We start from the raw sequence: 22,819 nt of genomic DNA, 5'->3' as shown, positions 1-22,819 counted from the left end.
ATGTGTTCCATGAATCCATGATAAGCATGTGACCAGGGCTTAATTTCAGCCAGGGTGCCTATGGGCTGGTTCCAAAGCCCACAGTTCGTTCTCTGCGCCAGGACTCCATGGGGGGGGGAGAGAGAGAGAAAGGAGGGAGTGTGCCTAAGTCTGTGTAGAAAATGGTAATGCAGAATTGGGTCCCACATTGATAGGAGAAAAATTCCAGGTCAAAGGACATGGGTTTTAGGTGAGATAAAGACTTAGCCACCTCAGCATGATAGGATCCTAACTGGTTCAGACTAATCACTAGGAGAGATTAAGTCATTTTTGTTAACCTGTGCTGAAACAATAATGGCTGCCCTTGCAGGAAACCCATTGCAGCTAACCTGAAATTCTGCTGGTTTCATGCTCCCAAAAGGGAACAGCCGTGCCTGAAAATGTTGTCCAATTCTGCCCCAAATTTTGCAAAATAAAAAGTTATACCGGTCGGTGTTTCATTTATCTCTCTTAAAGAAAACGTTAAAAGTGTTATCCCCCCTCCCAACCCTGAGCCTATTTGCCTGTAATTAGGCAAACCTTACGCACTCTGAAGAGGATAATATGCCTGCAAATCCCATCCACTTCTATCCAAAGAAAAGCAAAGTTATAGCTGTTTTTAAATTTCCCTGTAGTGAAGTGCAGAGGTGGGGTGGAACAGAGCAGACTTCGACAGTCCCTGAGCCAAATTAGGGAGCCCATGAAGCTCCTCAGATCAAGGTGACCTGTTTTCTGAAGCACTTAATCTTATGGTGACTACAAACTTGTAGTCATCTTGTGGTGACTACAAACTTTCAGTTTTTGCCTGCTGGCAGAGGGACCATCAAGGGGAACAAGTGAGCTTCTCTTGGTTGTTGTTGTTGTTTAGTCGTTTAGTCGTGTCCGACTCTTCGTGACCCCATGGACCATAGCACGCCAGGCACTCCTGTCTTGCACTGCCTCCCGCAGTTTGGTCAAACTCATGTTCGTAGCTTCGAGAACACTGTCCAACCATCTTGTCCTCTGTCGTCCCCTTCTCCTAGTGCCCTCAATCTTTCCCAACATCAGGGTCTTTTCCAAGGATTCTTCTCTTCTCATGAGGTGGCCAAAGTATTGGAGCCTCAGCTTCACAATCTGTCCTTCCAGGGAGCACTCAGGGCTGATTTCCTTAAGAATGGATAGGTTTGATCTTCTTGCAGTCCATGGGACTCTCAAGAGTCTCCTCCAGCACCATAATTCAAAAGCATCAAAGCTTCTCTTGGTAGGGAGTTCCAAAGTCTGGGTTCAGCCACCAAGAAGGCTCTTGTTCAAGTTCCCACCAAACACGTCAGATGTGACAGGACAGAGAAAAACTCCTCTGTAGATCTTAGTGCCTAGCACCTGGCAAACAGCTTTAAAAAATAATTCTAGGCCCTTTAAAACTGTTCACTTAAATTTTAGGATTTGGTTTTGGCTCTGAAGTGTTTTGTGGTTCTTATTACATGAATGTGGCCGAACCTACATTAACCTTGGCTCTGAAATTGTTTGTTTTGTTCAATATGGTTTTCTCCGCTGTTGCTTATATTGATTGATGGTTTTGGATTTTAATTTGTCACCAAGAGACAAATTGGAGCAATGAATGAATGGATGAATGAATAAATAAATAAATAAAATTGGCTTTTAAATTTTTGCCATGTGAGGCGAGGGGCAAGGTAGAATTTGAGACTTTGGGATGGGACCAAGTAGGCTTTTATGGGCTGGAAAACTAGAGCATGACAAGTAGGCGGGAGGGAAATGCTGGGAAGTTTTAGACCCTCATCTTGGTTACCTGTAAAGATTGGAATATCGTTACCTGAATAACTGCTTGTATGAACCTGTCGGGGTTTAAAATATTATTCAAAAATGCTTTTCTGAATACCTCCAGTGTCTTCAAAAGTAGGGTTTTGGTGTCCAACACACGGGGCTGGCCCAATACATTTTGGCACCCAAGGCAAATCACAAATGCTCAATGCCAGGGAAGAAGGGGTGAGTGAACATCTACATCGGGAACAGGGCGCGAGACCAGATCAACCTTACTTGATGGTTGGGAATCAAAGGCTGTTGTGGTGGGTGCAGAGCCCAAAGATGCCCTCCGGGAGGCCAAGAACCCCCATACACACTGTCCAGGTTTGCATCCCTGAGAGGTCACTTTGCTGCAAACAGAACGGTTTCACTTCACCCCGGAGGTGCACCCCATTGTGTCTCGCGGCAAATGGATGTGGACAATGATGTCTGTGTGGAGAGGCAACTTTTTTGTGCATGACTCTGTGTGCACATGTCTCTCTGTGTAAAGGGGGACCTTTATACGTCTATGCCCATTGGTGTGTATGTGTGTGGAGAGCTTGTGCGTAGGTAGGGCCTTTTTTGTTTATATGCCTGTTTGTGTATGGGGGCGGGGCGGGGCTTTTGTGTATATCCCTGTGTGTGTATAGAGAACTTTTAGTGTATATCCCCCTCTCACCGTGTGTGTGTGTGTGCAGGGCCAGCTCTAAGGCATGGCTAGTGGAGCAGGGCGCCAGGGGGGCGCCGCGCGGCTGCGCCCGCCAGACAGCCGCGGTGGGAAACGGGGTGGGGGGGTGGGGGGTCAGAGCGATCTCTGCACCACGGCGCCAGATATGCTTAAGACGGCCCTGTGTGTGTGTGTAGGACAGGGGGACCTTTTGTGTACATGCCTGTGTGTGTCAAAACAAAATTTAAAAAATCCTTCTAGTAGCACCTTAGAGACGTAAGTTTGCCATTGGTATGAGCTTTCGTGTGCATGCACACTTCTCTCTCTCTCTCTCTCTCTCTCTCTGTGTGTGTGTTTGTGTGTAAGAGCCTTTAGTGCAGGGGTCCCCAAACTAAGGCCCGGGGGCCGGATGCGGCCCAATCGCCTTCTCAATCCGGCCCATGAACGGTCTGGGAATCGGCATGTTTTTACATGAGTAGAATGTGTCCTTTTATTTAAAATGCATCTCTGGGTTATTTGTGGGCTGGGGCATAGGAATTCGTTCATATTTTTTTTTCAAAATACTGTATAGTTCGGCCCCCCACAAGGTCTGAGGGACAGTGGAGCGGGCCCCTGCTGAAAAGTTTGCTTACCCTTGCTTTAGTGTATATCCCCCTCATGCTTGTGTGTGTAGGGGGTACCGTTTGTGTATATGCCTGTGTGTGTGTAGAGCGAGCATTTAGTGCCTATTCCCCTCTCACCGCGCGCGCGCGCGTGTGTGTAGGGGGGACCTTTTTGTGCCCGTGTGTGTGTGTTTCTGTGTGTGGCCATGATGCCCCTCCGTTCCCTAGGCTCAGCAACAGCAGCAGCAGGGATGGCGGCCAGGCGGCGCCGAGGGCCTGCTCCCTGAGGCGCCATTTCTGCCCCCCTTCCCCTCCACCTCCGTCAGCCCACGAACACGCGCGCGCGCGGCCGCCGGGGCGGACGAGGGAGATAGGCAGGGAGCGAGCGAGCGGGCGGGCGGCGCCGAAAGGGGGTCCGTGTGGGCGGCGCCATCCGGGGAGGAAGAGGCGGCGGCGGCAAGAGGCGAACAAAGAGCGCCGGCAGCCGCGCCGAGCGGAGGGAGCGTGTGGGCCGGCGGGGCAGGGGCCATGTCGGGCACGGAGCCTCCGAAGCCGGGGCCGCGGGGCCTCCAGGGCCTCCTGAACCCGCGGAGCTGAGGCGGCGCTGCTGCTGGCCTTGCCCCCTCATGGCCGCGGGAAGGGGCAGCTCCTCCGGGTGAAGGAAGGAAGGAAGGAGGTGGCGCGGCGCCCCTGAGGGGAGAAGGAGGCGGCGGCGGCGGCGACCGGGGGAGGCGGAGGCGCCTTCTCTCCTCAGGCCGGGCATGGCGGCGGCGGCGGCGGCCGGTGTGAGCTACTCTCCTCCGTGGTGGGTGAGCCTCCTGCACCGCCTGCCCCACTTCAGCCTCCGCTGGGAGGCCGTCGGCGACGACTTCCGACCCGAGGACGCCGAGTACCAGCAGGTGAGAAGGAAGGAGGGAAGGGGCGGCTCACGACTCGGCTCCCTCTGTGTGGGGGATGTGTGTGTGTGTGTGTGTGTGTGTCCGTGCGAAATACACCTACACAGAACCCATGAGTAGATTTCTCGGCCGCTTCCCCTCGCCCGAGCCAACCCAAAGAGACCTGCAGCCAACAGACCAGATTTATATATTGCCAGTCCCTTCCTCTCCCCCCCCCTTCGGGCTTCGTCTGTTTATATTTAATTCATTTACATTAATTACCCGTCCACTCTCTCACGCTCCGTGCTTGCTTGGTTTATATTTATTTATTTAGTTATTCAGTTACATTTATTTATATTATCAGCCCGCACTCCGAATCCCTCGGCTTTGTTTGTTCAGACTTGTTTATATTTATATATTTACATTGGCCATCCACTCAATCTCTCCCTTTGCTTGCTTGCTTGCTTTATTTATTTATTTATTTATTTATTTAAATTACACTATCCAACCACACACTCCATGCATGCTTTATTTATTGATGTTTATTTGTTTGTATTATCAAGTGCACTCTCACCCTTCCACTTTGTTTATATTTATACATTTATATTCATCAACAGACTTCTCTCCCCCCCTCCCCTTCCTACCTTCATCTTCTCTCCCTTTGATTTTATATGTTCGTTTATTTATGACTGTTGTTCTTAATAGTGATTTTTCAGAACACAATGTCCTGGCTTTGTACAACAGTGTGGTTTTCTTCATACAGGGATTTGCTGGTGGGGAAAGGACTGACAGGCTCTGTTTTTATTTATCTTCTTCTAACAGCCCCTTCCTTTGATTTGATATGATTTCCATTGCTTAGAAAGATCCTAAGCCACCCTTCATCCAAAGGGATTCCAGGACTGCATGCAATAATAAAAAATACAATGCAGTAATAAGAGCACCATATAATGAAATAGGATAGCGTTTCCCCTTGTGAGTGGCAGCTGAAGTGTGGGGCAGAGACTATCCACATCCCTTCATTTCAACCTCCAACCTCCACTTCCCTCATTCTATCCCATATGGTCCCCTTCCCCGGAAATCTTTCTTTTTCACTCCCCTTTCTTTTTATTTATCCTCATTTAACCCTGTACCTTTTCTCTCTATCTCCCCTTACCCAAACCCCATATATGCAGGCAGGGAATCTCAATTCAGACAGAGGGGAGTTTCATATTATCCCCATTTTATATTTATCTCTCATCCACACCTCATATTTTTTTCATATTTCCCCATATTGCACACATTTCCCTGCATATACAATCTCCCCCATACTGGTATCATCTCTGTCCACACTTCACACACACACAGAGAGAGAGAGAGAGAGAGAGAGAGAGAGAGAGAGCCAACATTTCCTCCACATATACCCCTAATTAATGTTAGAATTTTGAGGGGAGGTGCAATAGTGAAACTGACAAGTCCATTCCATACCTTCTAAAAAATAACAACCGAGGGGGTTGCCAGTTACAGGTAGGTAACTGAGGGGGTTGTCAGAAAAGGAAAGAGCCTCTATCTGAGGATAGGCTTTTATACATGTAGTCTCAGTTTCAAAGGAATTTTGCTGTAACCCTTTTAATAATCTTTTCCAAACCTCATCTCCCCCCCCCCAAACTCCCTACACTCGCTTTCATATAGTGGTTAGGCTGAGGAGACATTTTCCTGGTAATATAATTTTCTGCATTTATGTGCACCTTTGCCTTTCACTGTCTTTCATTTATCTCCATCGTTTCAGTCGCACCCCCCCCCCCCGGGCCTTGTAAGTATAATATATTTAGCACCCTGAATATAGGGGGGGGGCAGAGAAGAAAGCTAAATTTAACTTTTCTCCATGGCATGTTTGTTTTCTATATGCAGGGAGTTTAGTTTGTTGAGAGCAAATTCCGACAGGCAGTTTACTGATTGCCTTACTGTCAAACATAAAAATGTGGGCTTCAGAACAGCCTTCCCCAACTTGATGCTCTGCAGATGTTTATGGGCTACAGCTTCCATCATTGTAACTATTGGCTGGGCTGGTGAGAGTTGGAATCCAGGTTGGAGAAGGCTATTTCAAGCCTTAGGATAGTTTGGAACAGTTCTTGTTTTTATCCTCCACATCTTTCTCCTACATTTCTCCAGTTCTCCTTCTTATAGCAGTTCCAGTTGAGGGCAGTTCTGCCTTGGCTCCTTTGTATTTACTGTCATCACCTCTTCTCCTTTGTTTCACCCCACTCAGTCACTGCTACCCAAAACAATTGGGGGAAATAGACCCAAAGTCTGTTACACACCAAAGTATTTGGGGCTATGAAAAGAGCTGTTCCCCTTTCCCCACCCCGCAAATATTTCTTGTGATGTTACTGTTGAGAAAGGAGTGCCTCTTCCCAGTTGCTTTGCCTCCATACAAGAAGTTGAGTAAGAGTGACTGTAGCATAGAGACATCCTGTCTGAACCTGCTTCCTTGGGGATGAAAGTAGGGGTGTTACCAATTTTGCACAAACCCATCAATTTTGCCTCCCATCTTTTCAAATCTAGATTTGCAGAGGTAGCAGAAGCGGAATTCATGCTTGGAGGTTGAAAGCAAGTCTCTGTTGTACTGCGATCTTTTTTACCCATTTTGTGCATGTAGACCTTACTCCATGTCATTACGTCATTTAGTTCATGTCATTACATCCTAGGAATTTGGGTAGGACTCTGGTGGTAGTGGGAAAGTCTTCCAAATTGTATTTTACACTTTGGTTTCATCATGTATATTTGCTTCTATTGGTGTTAGTCTTTCACAAGACTTATGTTCTGGGTATGTATCTAGGAAAACAAAAGGAATTTCACATTGAATTGGGCAAATGGTACATCTAGCCCACTCTTTGGTCTTGTACTGTAGTTACTTGGAAGCCTATTGTCACTTAGGAACAGCTTGCTGTATACTGCTTTTATTAAAATTGATGACTTACTATATTATAGCTCTTTGTTGAAATTACAAGGTTTATTAATGGAATACTCAATTTTCCCACCCGCACAAACAATTGGACCTGAAATCTCTGCTCTTGGTTTGACTAGCCTTCTAACTGAAATGCCTTTTACTTTTGTACCCTTCTTGCTTGCTGTCATTTTTTCAGTGGAGCTAATATGATTGCTGCCCTGTATAGCCATGATCTTTAGCTTGGAAAACATCATTTTGCACCTCTTAGTGCACTTGATTACCTAAGGTTCAGCAAAAACCAAGCATAGAAATGGTTGTGTATCTATGCCTCCCTCTTGAACCTTGTTTCATGCATAAAGGCATTAAAGCAATCTGTTGACAAAATTTAAAATGAAGTGCAAAATAATTAAGAACCTTGCTTCCAGCCCAACCTTTTTTCTGTGTGTATTGTATGGCTTTCATTTATTCCAATAATTAGCTTTGTGGAGGAATATAGGCACGTGAAGGGGAATTCTCCTTATTCTGTAGTGATACCAGTTGTGTGGCCTAAATATTATAGCCTGTCATTGATACAAAAAGTGGCACCTTCTTGGGGGAATGAATTAGATAGCCCAATTGATATTTACCTTGATATGAAACTTGCTTCTCTAGGCTGTTTTCCATGGTTCATGTTTTCTGTTGCAATAAATGTATTGCAAGATCCTTAAATGCATGAGCCTTTGAAGGATCTGGATATAAAGAATCGGTTAGGTTATGAAGATTAAAGATGTGTAATCTATTGAACAAGTGTGAATGCAATTTCAATAATTGGTGCATTAAAAAAATACCTATACTGTATCTGTGATTGCAATTGAAAACTCAAGACTTTTGTCCATTCTTGGTATGTTGTACCTTTGTACTGTTGAAGTGACTTTCAACAGTACCAGAGTAGGGGGAGTGAGAGGATAAATTGAGGGACGACTACCTTACAGGAGAGAAGAATGTGGTTGCAGTGGTTGCAATTGTGTACTTATTTGTGTAATGATAAACCCTTCTAACTTTTCTGTGCTGAAGACGTCTAACTAGGTTCTGTTGCAGAGAAAATTTTCAATTACTGTAAGTTGGCATGCTGAGAAATTTGGGGTCAGTTTTTCAGATGCTCTTTTGTGCACTTAAGTGAGATAAGCATTTGCATCTCCTGTAAAATTTCTGTTGAACTTCCTGCTGGATGCAGTTGTATGCATTTTGCTGTTTCAGATCTAGCACTGTTTTTTCCTGTTTGTGTCCTGTCATGCATTGTGGGCAAGACATAGAAGACCGCCTAAAGATCAGTCAGTTGACATTACAAGCACACCAAGCAAGTATCTCTAAACAGGAAAGTTAATAATACCTGCTTTCTCTTCAGTTAACTCTTGATTGTGACTGAATGCTTGAAAGTTTAAAGTGTGTTAAGGGTTTATTAAGTTGCAAACTCTGGACAAAAGGCTTCCCTCTTATTTTATTTATTTTACTTAGTTTTTAATTTAATTTCTATAGCATTTAATATATTTAAAAATATATCTAAGCAGTGTGCCAAAAACTTAAGCAACAACGACAGCTTACTGTAAATACAGTGGTGCCTCGCTTAACGAATGCCCTGCTTAACGAAATTTCCGCTTAACGAAAGGTTTTTTCTAGCGGAGGTTGCCTTGCTAGACGAATTCGTTTTACGAAAAATTCGTCTAGCGAATCGCGGTTTCCCATAGGAATGCATTGAAATTCAATTAATGCGTTCCTATGGGCAAAAAAAATCCCAAAAAAATCCAATGCATTCCTATGGGATTCGCTAGACGAATTTTTCGTTATAAGAAAAGACCTGTGGAACGAATTAAATTCGTCTAGCGAGGCACCACTGTATTACAAAAATACAGTTACATATAAAAATGTTACAAAGTTACCAATATATCAAGATCAATTCATTTTTCTTCTGACACACCCTCCCTCTCAGTCTCCAGGTTCTCACCTGGGGTCCAGATTCTCACCTCACCCACAAAAATCTCAGAATGAGAAGAGATCCTGGAAACAGCAGTCATCTCTCTAGTCTCCCACTATAAAATTGCTTTTTATGGGCAGGCCCATAGTGGATGGTCCTTCCTCAGGCTGCCCACAGCTGTCTCCACACCCAGTGTATCAGGTTTGTCAAGTTTCCCAGGGGGTCGAGAGGATGTGGAAAGGGGCCCCCTCCACTCATCCATCTCTTGAGGAAATATGGTCCATGCAGTCTCTTGAGGTGGCAGGAAACATTCTATATGGTGGTAGTGTTTTTAAATCTAACTATAGGCTAGAACTGGGCTTGAGGTTTTGGTTATGCCTTTTATTGATAAGTGAGCCAATTTTATCTCCTGAGAACTATAGTGTAGACATGAATTTTGCAAGCTGCTTTTTAGGTAAAGCTTGGCTTGTTTTTTTGCAACTCCTAATGTGATAGTAAGGCATAAATGTTCACTTTTGTAAAATATATCATTTTAACATATTTTGCCTCATTGTAAGGGAAAGAGCCTGCATAGCATATACCAGTTACTGAATGAGTTTGGATGTCCTTCCCACCGTATGTGGGGTTTAATGTTGTACTCATTTTGCTGCTTTGAAGTAAGCACCCTTCCTCTATTTTAAGGAAGTCCTGGGGCTGTTCTCTGTGTGCGCACGTGCACACTGAGCTTTTAACTGGTGATAAACCCTCATGGAATGGAATGACTGCACTGCGTTTAGTTCTGTTTCTCCTCTCTGCAGAGAGACTACATAGCAGCCTTTAATTTGCCTGGAGAAAGAGGAGATGGTTGTGTACTAAGCATCTAGCTCTGCTGCATTCTGCCATTGAGACCTGATGTGATCTTTATTGTAAAAATGAAGTTGCAAACTAACTGGTGACTCTTGGTTGACCTTTTCTATTGTGAAAGCCTAGTCCCCTTAGTCTGTTTGATCCAAGCTATTTGAAAGCTTTACATGTCAACATCAGCACTGCCTTTGATTCTTTTCCTTGTCACAAAACGCACCTCCATCCCACTTGGCTTCCCCAGGACTGTCCCTTCACGCTTTTTCACCTCAGTATGAATGTGTCAAAATGTCAGTGTTTCAGACACAACATTCACATTGTGTGTTGTTGCAAGACCATATAGTATAAGGATGTAAAATATCTCCCGTTTTCATTGATATAAGGTGATGCTGCTGATTCAAAGGTAGCAGCATCTGAAACTATCTTCATATACCTGCCAGTACAAATGAGTAGGGTTCTTGTACCTTATGTTTTCATGTTTATATGTACCTACACATGAAGGTATTTCCCTTTAATCTTGGAACACACAGCTTTGTTTTCCTTTCTTACCGCTTCTCCAGCTTCCATAGTCACTTCCTTTTTTCCATCCATCATCGCTAGAGAGTTAAGAGTGTGGGAAGGTGAAACACGTGGAGCTATTCTTAATCCTTCCCCTTTTTTTCCAAGGGAAGCTCCAAGCTTCACCTGACAAATGCTGTTGCTGAACTTTGAAGTACGTTTGGGGCCAGCTTGGCTGCAGGAGTTGCCGGAAGGAGGCGTACAAGGCACCACCCAGCAGTCTTACAGAGTCCAGATTTGTGTAGGGTTTACTCCAGTCATCCCCAAACTGCGGCCCTCCAGATGTTTTGGCCTACAACTCCCATGATCCCTAGCTAACAGGACCAGTGGTCGGGGAATATGGGAATTGTAGTCCAAAACATCTGGAGGGGCGAAGTTTGGGGGTGCCTGGTTTACTCCTTAGTCTTTTCTTCTCCCAAATATATCCTGCAAGGCAGCGAAGGGCAGTATTTGAAATTAGCCAGGCACCAGGTGCATTTTGCACCTGGCTTTTGACCACTTGGAACCAAGTGAAGATTACTAGGTGCCAAGATGGCACCTGACATCTCTGCCATCTGGGGATCATTGGATCTGGACTGGTTTCACAAACTAATACCCCATCTTGTAGAATTCTATCATATTATGGTCCCTTTATATGATCATATTCTGTAGAACATTCTGAAAGATGAACCTCTACCCCTTCTCTGCCTTCTTTCCCATTTAGTATGAATCACTATGATATAGAAGCATTTATCATGAGATATAAGTCATTTTCTTCCCTTTTTTCACAGTTTAATCTCTGAGTCATGTTGCAAGGCTTCTTTCTTAATAGTGAATCATAAACCCAAAGATAAGGATAAGGAGGAGAGCAGAGCCAGTGCTTCTTATAACTTTGTGCCAATAATACTCTGCTCTGTTTCTTACCAACAGATTTTAAAAATCTGTACGGTAGTACATGACAAGCCTTACAGTGTTGGGCTTAGACAACCTCTAGGGATGTACACAAATAAATATTTCTCCACCCACCCCAATTTTTGCTAAAGTGAATTGGATTCTGTTGATTTGCTGTGAGTATAACTGTACAGAAGCTTCCAGTAGATGTGGTCAGATAAGTTGCAAGTAGCTCTTGTTCAGGAAGTTAAAAAAATGATCAGTGTAGCAGTTGCTAATGGAATATCTTAAGAGTGACTGCTGCTTTAAACCATTTTTTTTCTAACAGGAGTCCTGGCAGGAGCTGTTTACATATTTCATTATAATTGTGTTTTTATCTACAGTACTGTGCCCAGATATATGGCGTTTTATAAATCTCCTAAGCTAATTAGGGACCATGCATTTGCCATATGCAAGCTTGTCAGTGCAACTTAAGTCTCTTTGTGTAAAAAGGGTTGCTTTTTCATGGGATTAGATAATACAGTTTTTGCCCAGATTTTGATGTCTGCCCACAACTATCAAATTATGTTCCTTTGCAGTTTTGTTTGGTTATCAAACTGGAGATTACATGGCCAGTTTTTATCCTGTGAAAATTCTTCTGTTTCCCTATATGTGGTGGGTGTCAGTCTCTTAAATGTGGTAATAATATAAATCTGGGTATTGATTGCACAAGTGTGTGATAACCAGTAGTTGCTGTAAAAATTCTGCTATCGTGTCTGGCTTTAGCAGGCGAATTTGTCTTCATTGTACTGAGCAAATGCCATGAAGTAACTATGTAGTGTTTAAACACAGGGCATCAGGGTTCAAGGTTTTTCTCAACTGCTAGAATTTGAACTAACACCATTTTCATTTTAAGCTAAGCGCCCTCCCTAAACGAACATTGTTTTTCAGTAACTACCTCAAGAGCATTGCGGACTACTGTAATAATGCAGGGTGAACATTTTGGAAATAGAATAATACAGTAAATTGGAAGCAAAGGAGTATCATGGTCTTATCTGCTAAACGACTGGTACTTCAACTCCCAAGCACCTATTTCAAGTGTAGATAATTTGCCTCTGCTTTTGCATCTGGCACTGAGTCCATAGGTTGCAAATTTAAACTATCATGAAGTCCATTTGTCATAACTCTTAAAAGTAAAGGGACCCCTGACCATTAGGTCCAGTCGCGGATGACTCTGGGGTTGCGGCACTCATCTTGCTCTATGGGCCGAGGGAGCCGCCGTTTGTCCGCAGACAGCTTCCGGGTTATGTGGCCAGCATGACTAAGCCGCTTCTAGCGCAACCAGAGCAGCGCACAGAAACGCCGTTTACCTTCCCGCCAGAGCGGTACCTATTTATCTACTTGCACTTTGACGTGCTTTTGAACTGCTAGGTTGGCAGGAGCTGGGACTGAACAATGGGAGCTCACCCCATCGCGGGGATTCGAACCGCCGACCTTCTGATCAGCAAGCCCTAGGCTCTGTGGTCTAACCCACAGCGCCACCACAGCATCATAACTCTTAGGCCCAAATTTTGGGTGAGCTAGGGAATCTGCAATTTCCCATAGGAATGCATTGAAAACGGAAAAAATCGTAAGTTGAAAAATCCCTATCTAAAACCACCGCGGGTTTTTTTTTGGATGTTGAGACATTCGTAAGCGTGCGGCCATTACCCCCATTCGTAAGTCGAAAATTGGTTGTCGAGTCGTTCCTAAGTCGAGAACAGTTTAAGAACAGTCTGGTTTAAGAACTATTTAGTTTACAAACTCTGCAAAACCGGAATTAGTGTCTTGGTTTGAGAACTTTACCTTGGTCTAAAACGGAATCCGAATGGTGGAAGGGCACCGGCGGCAGGAGGCCTCATTAGGGAAAGATTGCCTCGGTTTAAGAACGGTTTTGGTTTAAGAACTGATTTCTGGAACGGATTAAGTTCGTAAACCAAGGTACCACTGTATTGCACTAATTAATATTGCTTTTAGTCTGAGTGTATTGCATATTAGTACTCAGAATTCCAAAGAACTTCCCTTTTGCATTCAATCGAACCAATCGGTCAGCTATTATTTTTTGTATGCTGACTTTCCGAAGTTAAAACCATGCTCAAGGTGGCTTACAACACGTAAAAAATCACAATTGCAGACATAACAAGAGTAGTCATGAGCAATAAATAAAACATCAAAAAGAACAAATTGAACAATTTCCACATAAATCATAAGAATATCTAAATAAAGATACAAAAAAGTCATATCAATAACAGTAACAACACCCCCCCCCCCCGCCATCAACCCCCTAGACCAGGGGTTGTCAACCTGGTCCCTACTGCCCACTAGTGGGTGTTTCAGGATTCTAGGTGGGCGGTAGGGGGTTCTATGGCACAAGCTGAATCCTCTTTCCATTGAGCACTGGTGGGCGGTAAGGAAATTTTACCATCAAGAAAGATGCATTAGTGGGTGATGGCTATAAAAAGGTTGACTACCCCTGCCCTAGACAATACACCTCAGCCCAAGAGTCCATGTAAATTCACTGCTAAGGCATCCTTGGGTCTTTGATTTCTTTTAAGAGATCTTCCCAAATAACCTACAAAGAGCCCTGTTGGATCAGATCAAACACTCATCTAGTTCAGCATCCTGTTATCATAGTGGCCAACCAGGTGCATATGGAAAGCCCATTAGCTGAATCCGATTACAAAAGTACTCTTCCCCACTTGTACTCTCAAGCAACTAGTACTGTATTCAGAAGCATACTGCCTCAGATCCTGGAGGTAATGCATAGTTACCGGTATCATGAATAGTAGCAGTCAATAGCCTTATCTTAGATGAATTTCTCCAATCCCGTTTTAGAAGCCATACAAGTTGGTGTTCATCACTACATCTTGTGGGAGCAAATTGCATAGTTTAACCATGTGTGAAAGAGTGCTTTCTTTTTGTCTGTCCTGAATCTTTCAAACATTCAGCTTTATTGAATGTCCTTGGGTTCTAGTACAGTGGTACCTCTACTTATGAATAACTCTACTTACGAATGTTTCTACTTACGAACAGAGCTCCGTCCGCCATCTTGGATGCGGTTTAGATAGGATTTTTTCTACTTACGAATTTTTAGATAGGGTTGCTTCTACTTACGAATTTTTTCTCCCAATGCATTCCTATGGGATTCGACTTACAAATTATTTCGACTTACAAATGTGCGTTCGGAACGCATTCGTAAGTAGAGGTACTACTGTATTATGAGAGGAAGGGAAACCTCTCTATCCACTTTCTCCACACCACACATAATTTCACACCTCTATCATATTCCTGCATCCTTTCTCACCTCTTCTATAAACTAAATGAGCCCGAAATGTAGTAACCTTTCATCAAAGGGAAGTTCTTTCAGCCCCTTGATCATTTTGGTTGCCCTTCTCTGGACATTTTCCAGCTTTACGGAATCCTCTTTGAAGTGTGCCAATCACAACTGTACAGAGTGGTCTAAGTGCAATTACACCATGGATTTGAATAACGGCATTACAATATTGCTACCAATAAGTTACAATAAGCTACCAACATGAGTTTGACCAAACTGCGAGAGGCAGTGGAAGACAGGAGTGCCTGGCGTGCTCTGGTCCATGGGGTCACGAAGAGTTGGAAATGACTAAACGACTAAACAACAACAATATTGGCAGTTTTATTTTTAGTCCCTTTCTTAATGATTCTCAACATGGAAGTCACCTTTCTCATGGCCGTCATATTTCTCCCTGTTTAAAACCCCAGAATTGGATAAGCAAAGTTAGGATTTTATTTTATTGCGTCGGTGTGCATTGTTTTGTACTTTCTTATAGTGAATAGTATTTGTCATTTTAATGTCCTTTCACTTTTGGAGCTCCTCAAAATCCTCTTTTTACCTGTCTCCAAACATGGGATACAAAACATGTTTAAAATATAGTATTCTTTCTGATAGTTTGCTACTTTCATGTTTTGCAGGCATATTTCTGTGCTGAGGGATGTGAAAGTTGCCAAGTCAGTTTCCAGACTCTCCCCTCCCTCATGCTGCCGCAGCATTACTAGATTTCCAGTTCATTAGCATTTCCCACATGGGGTGCTTTTCTACCCTCCTGCCTCAAACTTTCCAATGAGAACTGATGTTCTCCCCCTGTCAACGGATGAATGTGGTGATGCCTGATAAAGGATTGTTTCGTATTCTTGGAAAAGTGACAACAGTGAGGCAGAGCACATAGCCAGGAATTTGCCTCTCCAAATTCATATGTTGAAATAAATATATTTGGGAAGCTCATTTAAGTGCAGGTTTGTATCAGCTGACACATCTTCCACAAGCATCTGGTGTGCAGACAAAGGGAAGTGAAAGGTCTTGGTTTTTTTTTAAAAAAGAAGAAGTACAAATCGACTTGTTTCAGTCAGACTGTATCTGTGTGCTGAAATACTCTCCTGAGAGCTGTCTACTATTGGAAACTTGAGACTCTAGTACAGAGTCTGCTAATTAGAAAACCAGTAGGTTTGAATGTATCATTCTTTAGCAAACGGTACTCTCAATTGGTGCAAAGTAGTCACTTAAAGTGAATTATACTCTGCTGGAAAACTGACCTTTCCCTGTCTCATACTGACAGAATTGGGATGGTTGCTGTCTTTCTTCTCCTTTTCTGTTATTAGCTCTGGTTCTCTCCCTCCACATTTTCATTATGCATGTGGTCTACGGAACACAAATGAGAAAAGGGTAGTAGACCATAGTCCATTGGTAGACCACTTGGAACCTGCAGTTTGTTAGGATTCTGGTATAGCACGTTGGAGCTATTCCTACAGGGCACATCTGGTATTCTTAAGCAAGTGGTTTACAAATAGATAAAATTAAAATTGTCGATAAAATACAAAGTTAAAAACAGGTACCTGGAAAAATTCAAAATATAACTAAAAACAATAATTAAAAACAAATTAAAACATTGTCAACTTTTCCATGTTTGGATAGGCTTGAGTAAACAATAATATTTTTGGCTCACGTTGAAAAGAGTACAGTGAAAGCACCTGCCTGATATCAGTAGGTAGGAATTTCCAAAGTGTGGGTGCTGCCACACTGAAAGATCCATTTCTTACAGGAACACAACAAATATGGCACCTGGAACAGTGCCAGCTCCACATTAATGAAATGTGAACAACCTCTTGATGAATCTTTCTGAGTATTACTACAGCAGTCTTTGCATAAGGGAAATCATAGCCTGCTTCTTACTATGATTGAAAATGACACTTGCACTGGTTTATGTACAGTATTGAGGCCTTGTGTTTTCAATCACTTTATCTTTTACACTATTTGTGCTGCAATCTTATAAATGGTTATGCTGAAATAAGCCCTACTGAGTTGTTGTGGGACTTATTTGTAAGTAAGAGGATACTGGATTGCAACCTTAATTATATCCTGAAGCATGGCAGAGAGGTTCTCTAATCTGTGATGTTATCTAGGAAGTGCTATGGTGCTATTAACAATTGATTACCTGCACTCAAGGCCTTCATCCGTGGCTTGACAGCGTGTGATCTTTTCCATTGCATTTTTGAGTTCCACTTTCAGATTTACAGGGTTTGTGTTTTACTCCTTTAGGCTAGGTTGGGGAACTTGCATGGCCCTTCACATATGTTGTTGAACTTCAACTCCTACTAACCCCAGCAGTATGATGGGAGTTATAGTCCCAAACACCTTGAAGGCTCACCACCCTTGTCTTAAGAAATAGTTTGAACTTGAGAGTTCATAAGAAGTTACAGTAAGAATTCTCTCTCACGCTTTGTGTGTGTGTGTGTGTGTGTGTGGTGGTGGGTTGTCAGAAGTGTTGGCTATTGTTAATTGTGCTGGTTTGCAGAAGTAGAACAAGGGTGCAATGTGTTTGCTGCTGCTGCTTTCCTTCTTTCTCCAGTTCAGTTTTTAAGAAAGCCTGAGAAAGTTGATGGAATTTATGAAATTCAAGCTGTGCTGTAGAGGAAATCTGTTTTCAATTTTTGCCTGGTCTCTGGGAGACTCAAACTGAACTATAATTGTTAGAATTTGCAGAGTAGGGTGGGAGTGTGGAGCCAGATAGTGAATGCAAATGTACAGAGTAAGCACTTTGCAGACTTTTTATCTAGCTGGTGTGTGTTCAAAGGCATTTTTAATGACTGCATCCAAAAGCCTTTGTGTTCAGCTGCCTGACTTGTAGTGGCATTTCCCTACCAGGTTCAAGCCACCTGTCACTTGATGGAGGGGCAGAACCTTAATGTCATGTTGCATTATAGTATGATGGAGAATGGGTGGACTTGTTTCTGAAGCCTTCTATCATTCCTTTATGATCAAGTGAGAAAGAGATCAGCAACTGTTAAATCAAAGTCTAGTGTAAAACTCTTTGGTTCAATGCGTGTCCAATGGAATTAACTCACTAAACCGGGCATGTCCAAAGTCCGTTTCAGGGGCCTAATCTGGCCCACTGGTCAGTTTAATCTGGCGCCTGTGGCAGTTTATTTCCTGGGGCAAAATCCTTAAAAAGCTCAAAAACTTCAATCTTAAAAAAAGCTCAACAACTGCAATCCTAAAAAAAATGTCAACAACTTTGGTTGGCCCTTTGGTTGGCCCTCGTGGCCCTTCACTTCATCAAATCTGGCCCTCTTTGAAAAAGATTTGGACAACACTGCGTTAAACCATCTGATAAGTACATCTGAGAATTATTCCATCAGTATAATAGAATAGTGATCAGGAGCCACAAGCTACAATCCTTGACTTAGTGTAACATCAACTGGGGGATGTGATTTATTTCACTCCAAACAAACCATAATTTGAAGTCAAGAATGGTTCTTGGTTTACCAATCATGGTTTGAGGGGTAGTGATGACTTGCGTGTGTCCCACTATATTTCCTCTTTTACTTTGAATAATAGAGCTGGATGTGATTTCACAGTCCATCTTGACAACTCCTGCCTTATTGGTTACACTTGTGGCATCAAGTAGGATTACTGTTCTGAGTTGGAAGCTTTGTTGATCATTTAGAACTCTTCTTGATTTTTGTTCGTTCTTGGCTAGAATTTAGATCCTTGCAAAGTTCAGTACAGCATTGTTTGGTGCCTTAGAATTTGATTGTTTTAGTCAACGTGTGTTTAAATTCTTCTTCAGCTGCAAGAGGTAAAAAACTTAATCTGAAAAAAGAAGGATTATTGGAATTCCAGATCTCTGGTATATGTGAAACTGCAGATGTGTTCATCCCAGAGCAACAAATGTGAGCATTCTGATATCTGACTGGAAGGTACATAACTTGAATGAAAAGCTGTTCACCATATTTTGGGTTGTGTTCAGAGTTGGATTGAATGTATGGTATGGAGAACATGGAGTAATGAGGAAATACGGGGCCGTTTTTCACAAAGCCTATGTGTAATGGAACAAGATAACTTTCAAGGTCTTAATAAAATGGAATATAAAACCAAAGGTCTGCATGGTGTGTGTGCTTTCTGTCTCTCTTTGACTTCTATTGTATAGTACACCTGTGTGCCATTTTTCAACAAAAGAACTTTTACTGGAGCAACAGTTAAAATTCCCTTTCTTTCCTTTTAAAAAGCTGGTTTGGGGATAGGTAACGTACCACAGCCAAGGTTCTGAGATGCTAGTTCTCTGCTTATTCTGTAATCAGAAAGTGGAGTGGGGAGTGACATTGTGTAGAGATCTTTAGAAAAGCCTATTAGAGAGCTGATTTCTGCTTTCATTATCTTAAAATACCCCATTAAATACCAGGGAAAATCTAGGTATTGTCCACCTTCTACTGTTGCAGGGAAATAAAAGTAATGTTCTTTTCTTTCTTGCTTCTCAGCATGTATTCCTAAGCATGGTGTTTGACATCACTTTACCTAATTATAGCTTACATGAGTGGGCAGAAGATACTATTATTCACAAATGGACTGCTACCCTTTTCTGGTGCATCACCTATTTCCTGACTGCTAGAATTGTTGCAAAGAATGCTAGACTTAGGTCTGATCCAGCAAGGAGGTATTTATACTCTCAGGCAGCAGGGTCTTTGTGGGGGTCACATAAACCAATTATGCCTTAAATGTTGAGAAAACTTAAATATTCACCCTTACAGGAATTCTGTTGTGATAAAAATCCGATATTCATATGAGGGCAGCCCCAACATCACAAATAATGTGCAAGCTTTTGAGTTCCTCCATAACCTTTTCAGGCTTTTTCAACCTTAGGTGCCCAGATGTTGCTGCATTACAACATCCCATCATCCCTAGCTAGTGGATCAGTGGTCAGGGATGACGGAAGTTATAGTCCAACAGCACCTTGAGAAAGGATGGGCTAGACCAGGCACCCCCAAACTTCGGCCCGCCAGATGTTTTGGACTACAATTCCCATCACCCCTGACCACTGGTCCTGTTAGCTAGGGATCATGGGAGTTGTAGACCAAAACATCTGGAGGGCCGCAGTTTGGGGATGCCTGGGCTAGACAGTGAACAGAGCAGAGTTTCAGTGGGAGGGATTGATGGGTGATGCTGAAGCCAAGGGGTCTGCATTTGGTCATAGTCTTAAGATGGATAGGGGAAGGAGGTCTTAAGGCTATGATCAGATGCATACGCCACGGTTTCAACTTTTCTTCTGCCCTCTCCATTGCTCCATTGCTCTATTTTCCCTTAATACTCATCCATGGCTTGATTGGAAATGAGGTAGCCCATCTGGCCTGTATTACTGAGACCTGGGGGCAAGTTGGGCAGAGTTGATCTGTCTCATTTTTACATATCTGGAGATTTGGTACAACATCAACCTCATTTGGAGGGACAGGGTGAGGGAACTCTGTGGTCCATAAAATTTCCATCTTGCTTGCTAGGAAACCTCTCTATTCTCTGGTGGGTTTTACCTTTCCGAAGACCCAGAAAGTATATGTATGGGACCCAGGTGGCGCTGTGGGTTAAACCACAGAGTCTAGGGCTTGCTGATCAGAAGGTCGGCGGTTCGAATCCCTGCAATGGGGTGAGCTCCCGTTGCTCGGTCCCAGCTCCTGCCCACCTAGCAGTTCAAAAGCACATCAAAGTGCAAGTAGATAAATAGGGACCACTACAGCGGGAAGGTAAACAGCGTTTCCGTGTGCTGCTCTGGTTCGCCAGAAGCAGCTTTGTCATGCTGGCCACATGACCCAGAAACTGTCTGTGGACAAACGATGGCTCCCTCGGCCTATAGAGCGAGATGAGCGCCGCAACCCCAGAGTCGGACACGACTGGACCTGATGGTCAGGGGCCCCTTTACCTTTACCTTTACATTGTGTATGAGAACTATACATGTACCCTTCAAAGAACAAGGCCAATTTATTTTTGTTAAAATGTCAGATTTTCTTTTTAAGGCCTTAACAAATGAGCCAGTTACTAGATTATTCCAGCATGGCATCTTAAAATTGCTCATAAGATATTGTTTCCTTCTGACAACTAAATAAAGTTATTGTGAGGATAAAATGGGGAAGAAGAGAACTTTCTATGCCACCTTGAACTGCTTAGAGGAAAAGTGGGATATACATGTAATAAATTGGCTATTTTGATAATTTTTAATGCATTTTGCAGGATAGGAAGTGGGGTTTGCATGAAATGTGTTGGGAAGCAAACAGGGTAGTTTCGACGTAAATTTAAGTTCCTGCTAAATACATTTGCAACAGGAGATGACACTTCTGAGGTGTTACATACAGTAGAAATCCACATTCTTAAGGAGAAGCATGAGGTGAATTTATATAGAGTGTTAAACTTATGATCTGTTCTTATTGGTTTATTTCATCCTTTAGGACTCTAGAGTGAAAAAGAGAGAGATTCCAAACATGCTTTTGCTTGTAATATAGAAATCATTTTTATGTTTAAGGGGGAAACTGTAGATGATGCAACCTGAAGCAAAATGTTGTGCCCTTAGCACAATTTCTGTCACATCAGGAAAATGAACTCTGATCTAGTGGAGAATATATAATTTCCTAGGTTCACATCTTTCCCAAATTGCTGGGGATATTGTGGGCTATAAATCAAAATAAATAATGAAGAGGTAAACTCATGTATGTGGCATGCCAACAGCTTCCTTCATTTAAGACAAAAAATAACACCACCAGTTCTCACACACAAATATTTGTATTGGGTACATATGTACTGGGGCAAACTACAGTAGGTGCAGTTTTGAGTAATTCAATGTAATTTTGTAGAAACTTTTAGTTCACTGATTACATATCTGTCACATATTAATGGTGCTGTTCCTGAAATCAGTGTGCAAATACAACTCACACTACAGTGGTACCTCTACTTAGGAATTTAATGCGTTCCAAACGCACATTCGTAAGTCGAAAAAAATTGTAAGTTGAATCCCATAGGAATGCATTGGGAGAAAAAATTCGTAAGTCGAAGCAACCCTATCTAAAAAATTTTAAGTAGAAAAAAATCCTATCTAAACCGCATCCAAGATGGCGGACGGAGCTCCATTCGTAAGTAGAAACATTCGTAAGTAGAGGTAACACTGTACTTTCATCTCGGAGACATTCCTTTTTGTTTAGTACTACACACAAATTTGGCGCTTGTTGAACTCAATGTGTTAATGTTTTATTTAACTACTTTGTTGAAATGGAGAAAAGCTACTCCGAAAGCAAGAAAGATTGATCAAGCTCAGCGTTCGAAACTCCCATTCTTCTAGGCCCGTTTTGCAGCAGGGAATTTAATAAATGCGAGCAGTTTCTGAGCTCTGGGTGCAGTACTGCGAAGCATGGCTTTTTTCCAGTCTTCAGATGAAGACTAGACCATGTGAAAAATGAATATAAGATTTTAGCTGCAGTTCATTCATTTTCAGCTTTGTATTCCTGTTATAAATAAAGCGTGCCTAGACATTCCATTGTGGCGCCCATAACCTAGGTTTAAGATGCCATTTGATATCTGTTTCTAACACTGATCAAGCTGGCTTTGTACTTGTAATTGAACTCGTTTGTATTATGTACAGTTTTAAAACTGTTGTATTGGGTAGACAAGCCCTTAGGCTAGCTCTGCACATTCACTTTTACGTACATAATATACAAGCTTAAACAAATCGGACACTTGTGAGAAAAAAACCTAATTCATTGACCTAAAAAGTCAGGCTAGTTGAAAATCTGTTAAATATCTATGAAATACTAGAAATTAAATAAAACTTTTTAAAAGATTAGCAAATCAAATTATTCTGTGAACACGAATGGTATTGCCTCGGGGTATGGCTCTGAGTAGGTCTTGCACTTCTTTGAAGAGCTGTTGACATGTTATCATAGGAAGTATTGCTCTGTCAAAACAGCAGATTACCTTGCACCTGCGTCAAGCTGCTAATTATTCTAGTGGTGGCAGCATGAAGTATCTTGGGAGGAATGAGCTGCATTCCTAAAAATACCTTCCAGATTGGAGGTGGGGTTTCAGATGCTTCTGGCACCTTGCATACTGCCTTTTCCTGCATGAGGCAAATCCAGTTCAGACTGTGCCTGGTGTGTGTTGATCAAGAGGCAGGGGCAGACTGCTACTTTATTTACCTTGTCTTTTGTCAAAATATAAGGACTCATCATATAAAAACAACACAGTTTGTACTTGGTGTAGCATTTGATAAGATATGAACGAAGCCCATTTTTCTAGCATTTATTTCCACCTCCCCCTCTGTCATTAATGTGAATTTATTTTACTGTGGCTTCTCATATTCCATCAGTGTTAATAAGCGTCTTCCATGTTACAGCACCAGTGGTGATTTTTGGTTCTTTTATCTTGCTTTC

General features: G+C 42.6%; 1 protein-coding gene across 5 annotated transcripts in view; it reads left to right on the top strand.

Annotated features, from left to right (window-relative positions):
* Positions 1 to 3,422: 3,422 nt before the first annotated feature.
* The window catches only part of TTYH3 (tweety family member 3), an 81,642-nt gene continuing 62,245 nt past the window's right edge, over positions 3,423 to 22,819 (top strand). For all 5 annotated transcript variants that reach the window (XM_035130512.3, XM_035130510.3, XM_088656794.1 and 2 more), the window contains exon 1: positions 3,423 to 3,965. In XM_035130512.3, coding sequence (XP_034986403.3) covers positions 3,828 to 3,965 — 138 coding nt within the window. In that variant the 5' untranslated portion in view covers positions 3,423 to 3,827. The remainder of the gene's footprint in view (positions 3,966 to 22,819) is intronic.

Source organism: Zootoca vivipara, chromosome 13, assembly GCF_965207765.1.
Source record: "Zootoca vivipara chromosome 13, rZooViv2.hap1.1, whole genome shotgun sequence".
Lineage (NCBI taxonomy): Eukaryota > Metazoa > Chordata > Lepidosauria > Squamata > Lacertidae > Zootoca > Zootoca vivipara.
This window is presented reverse-complemented; position numbering and strand designations above follow the sequence as displayed.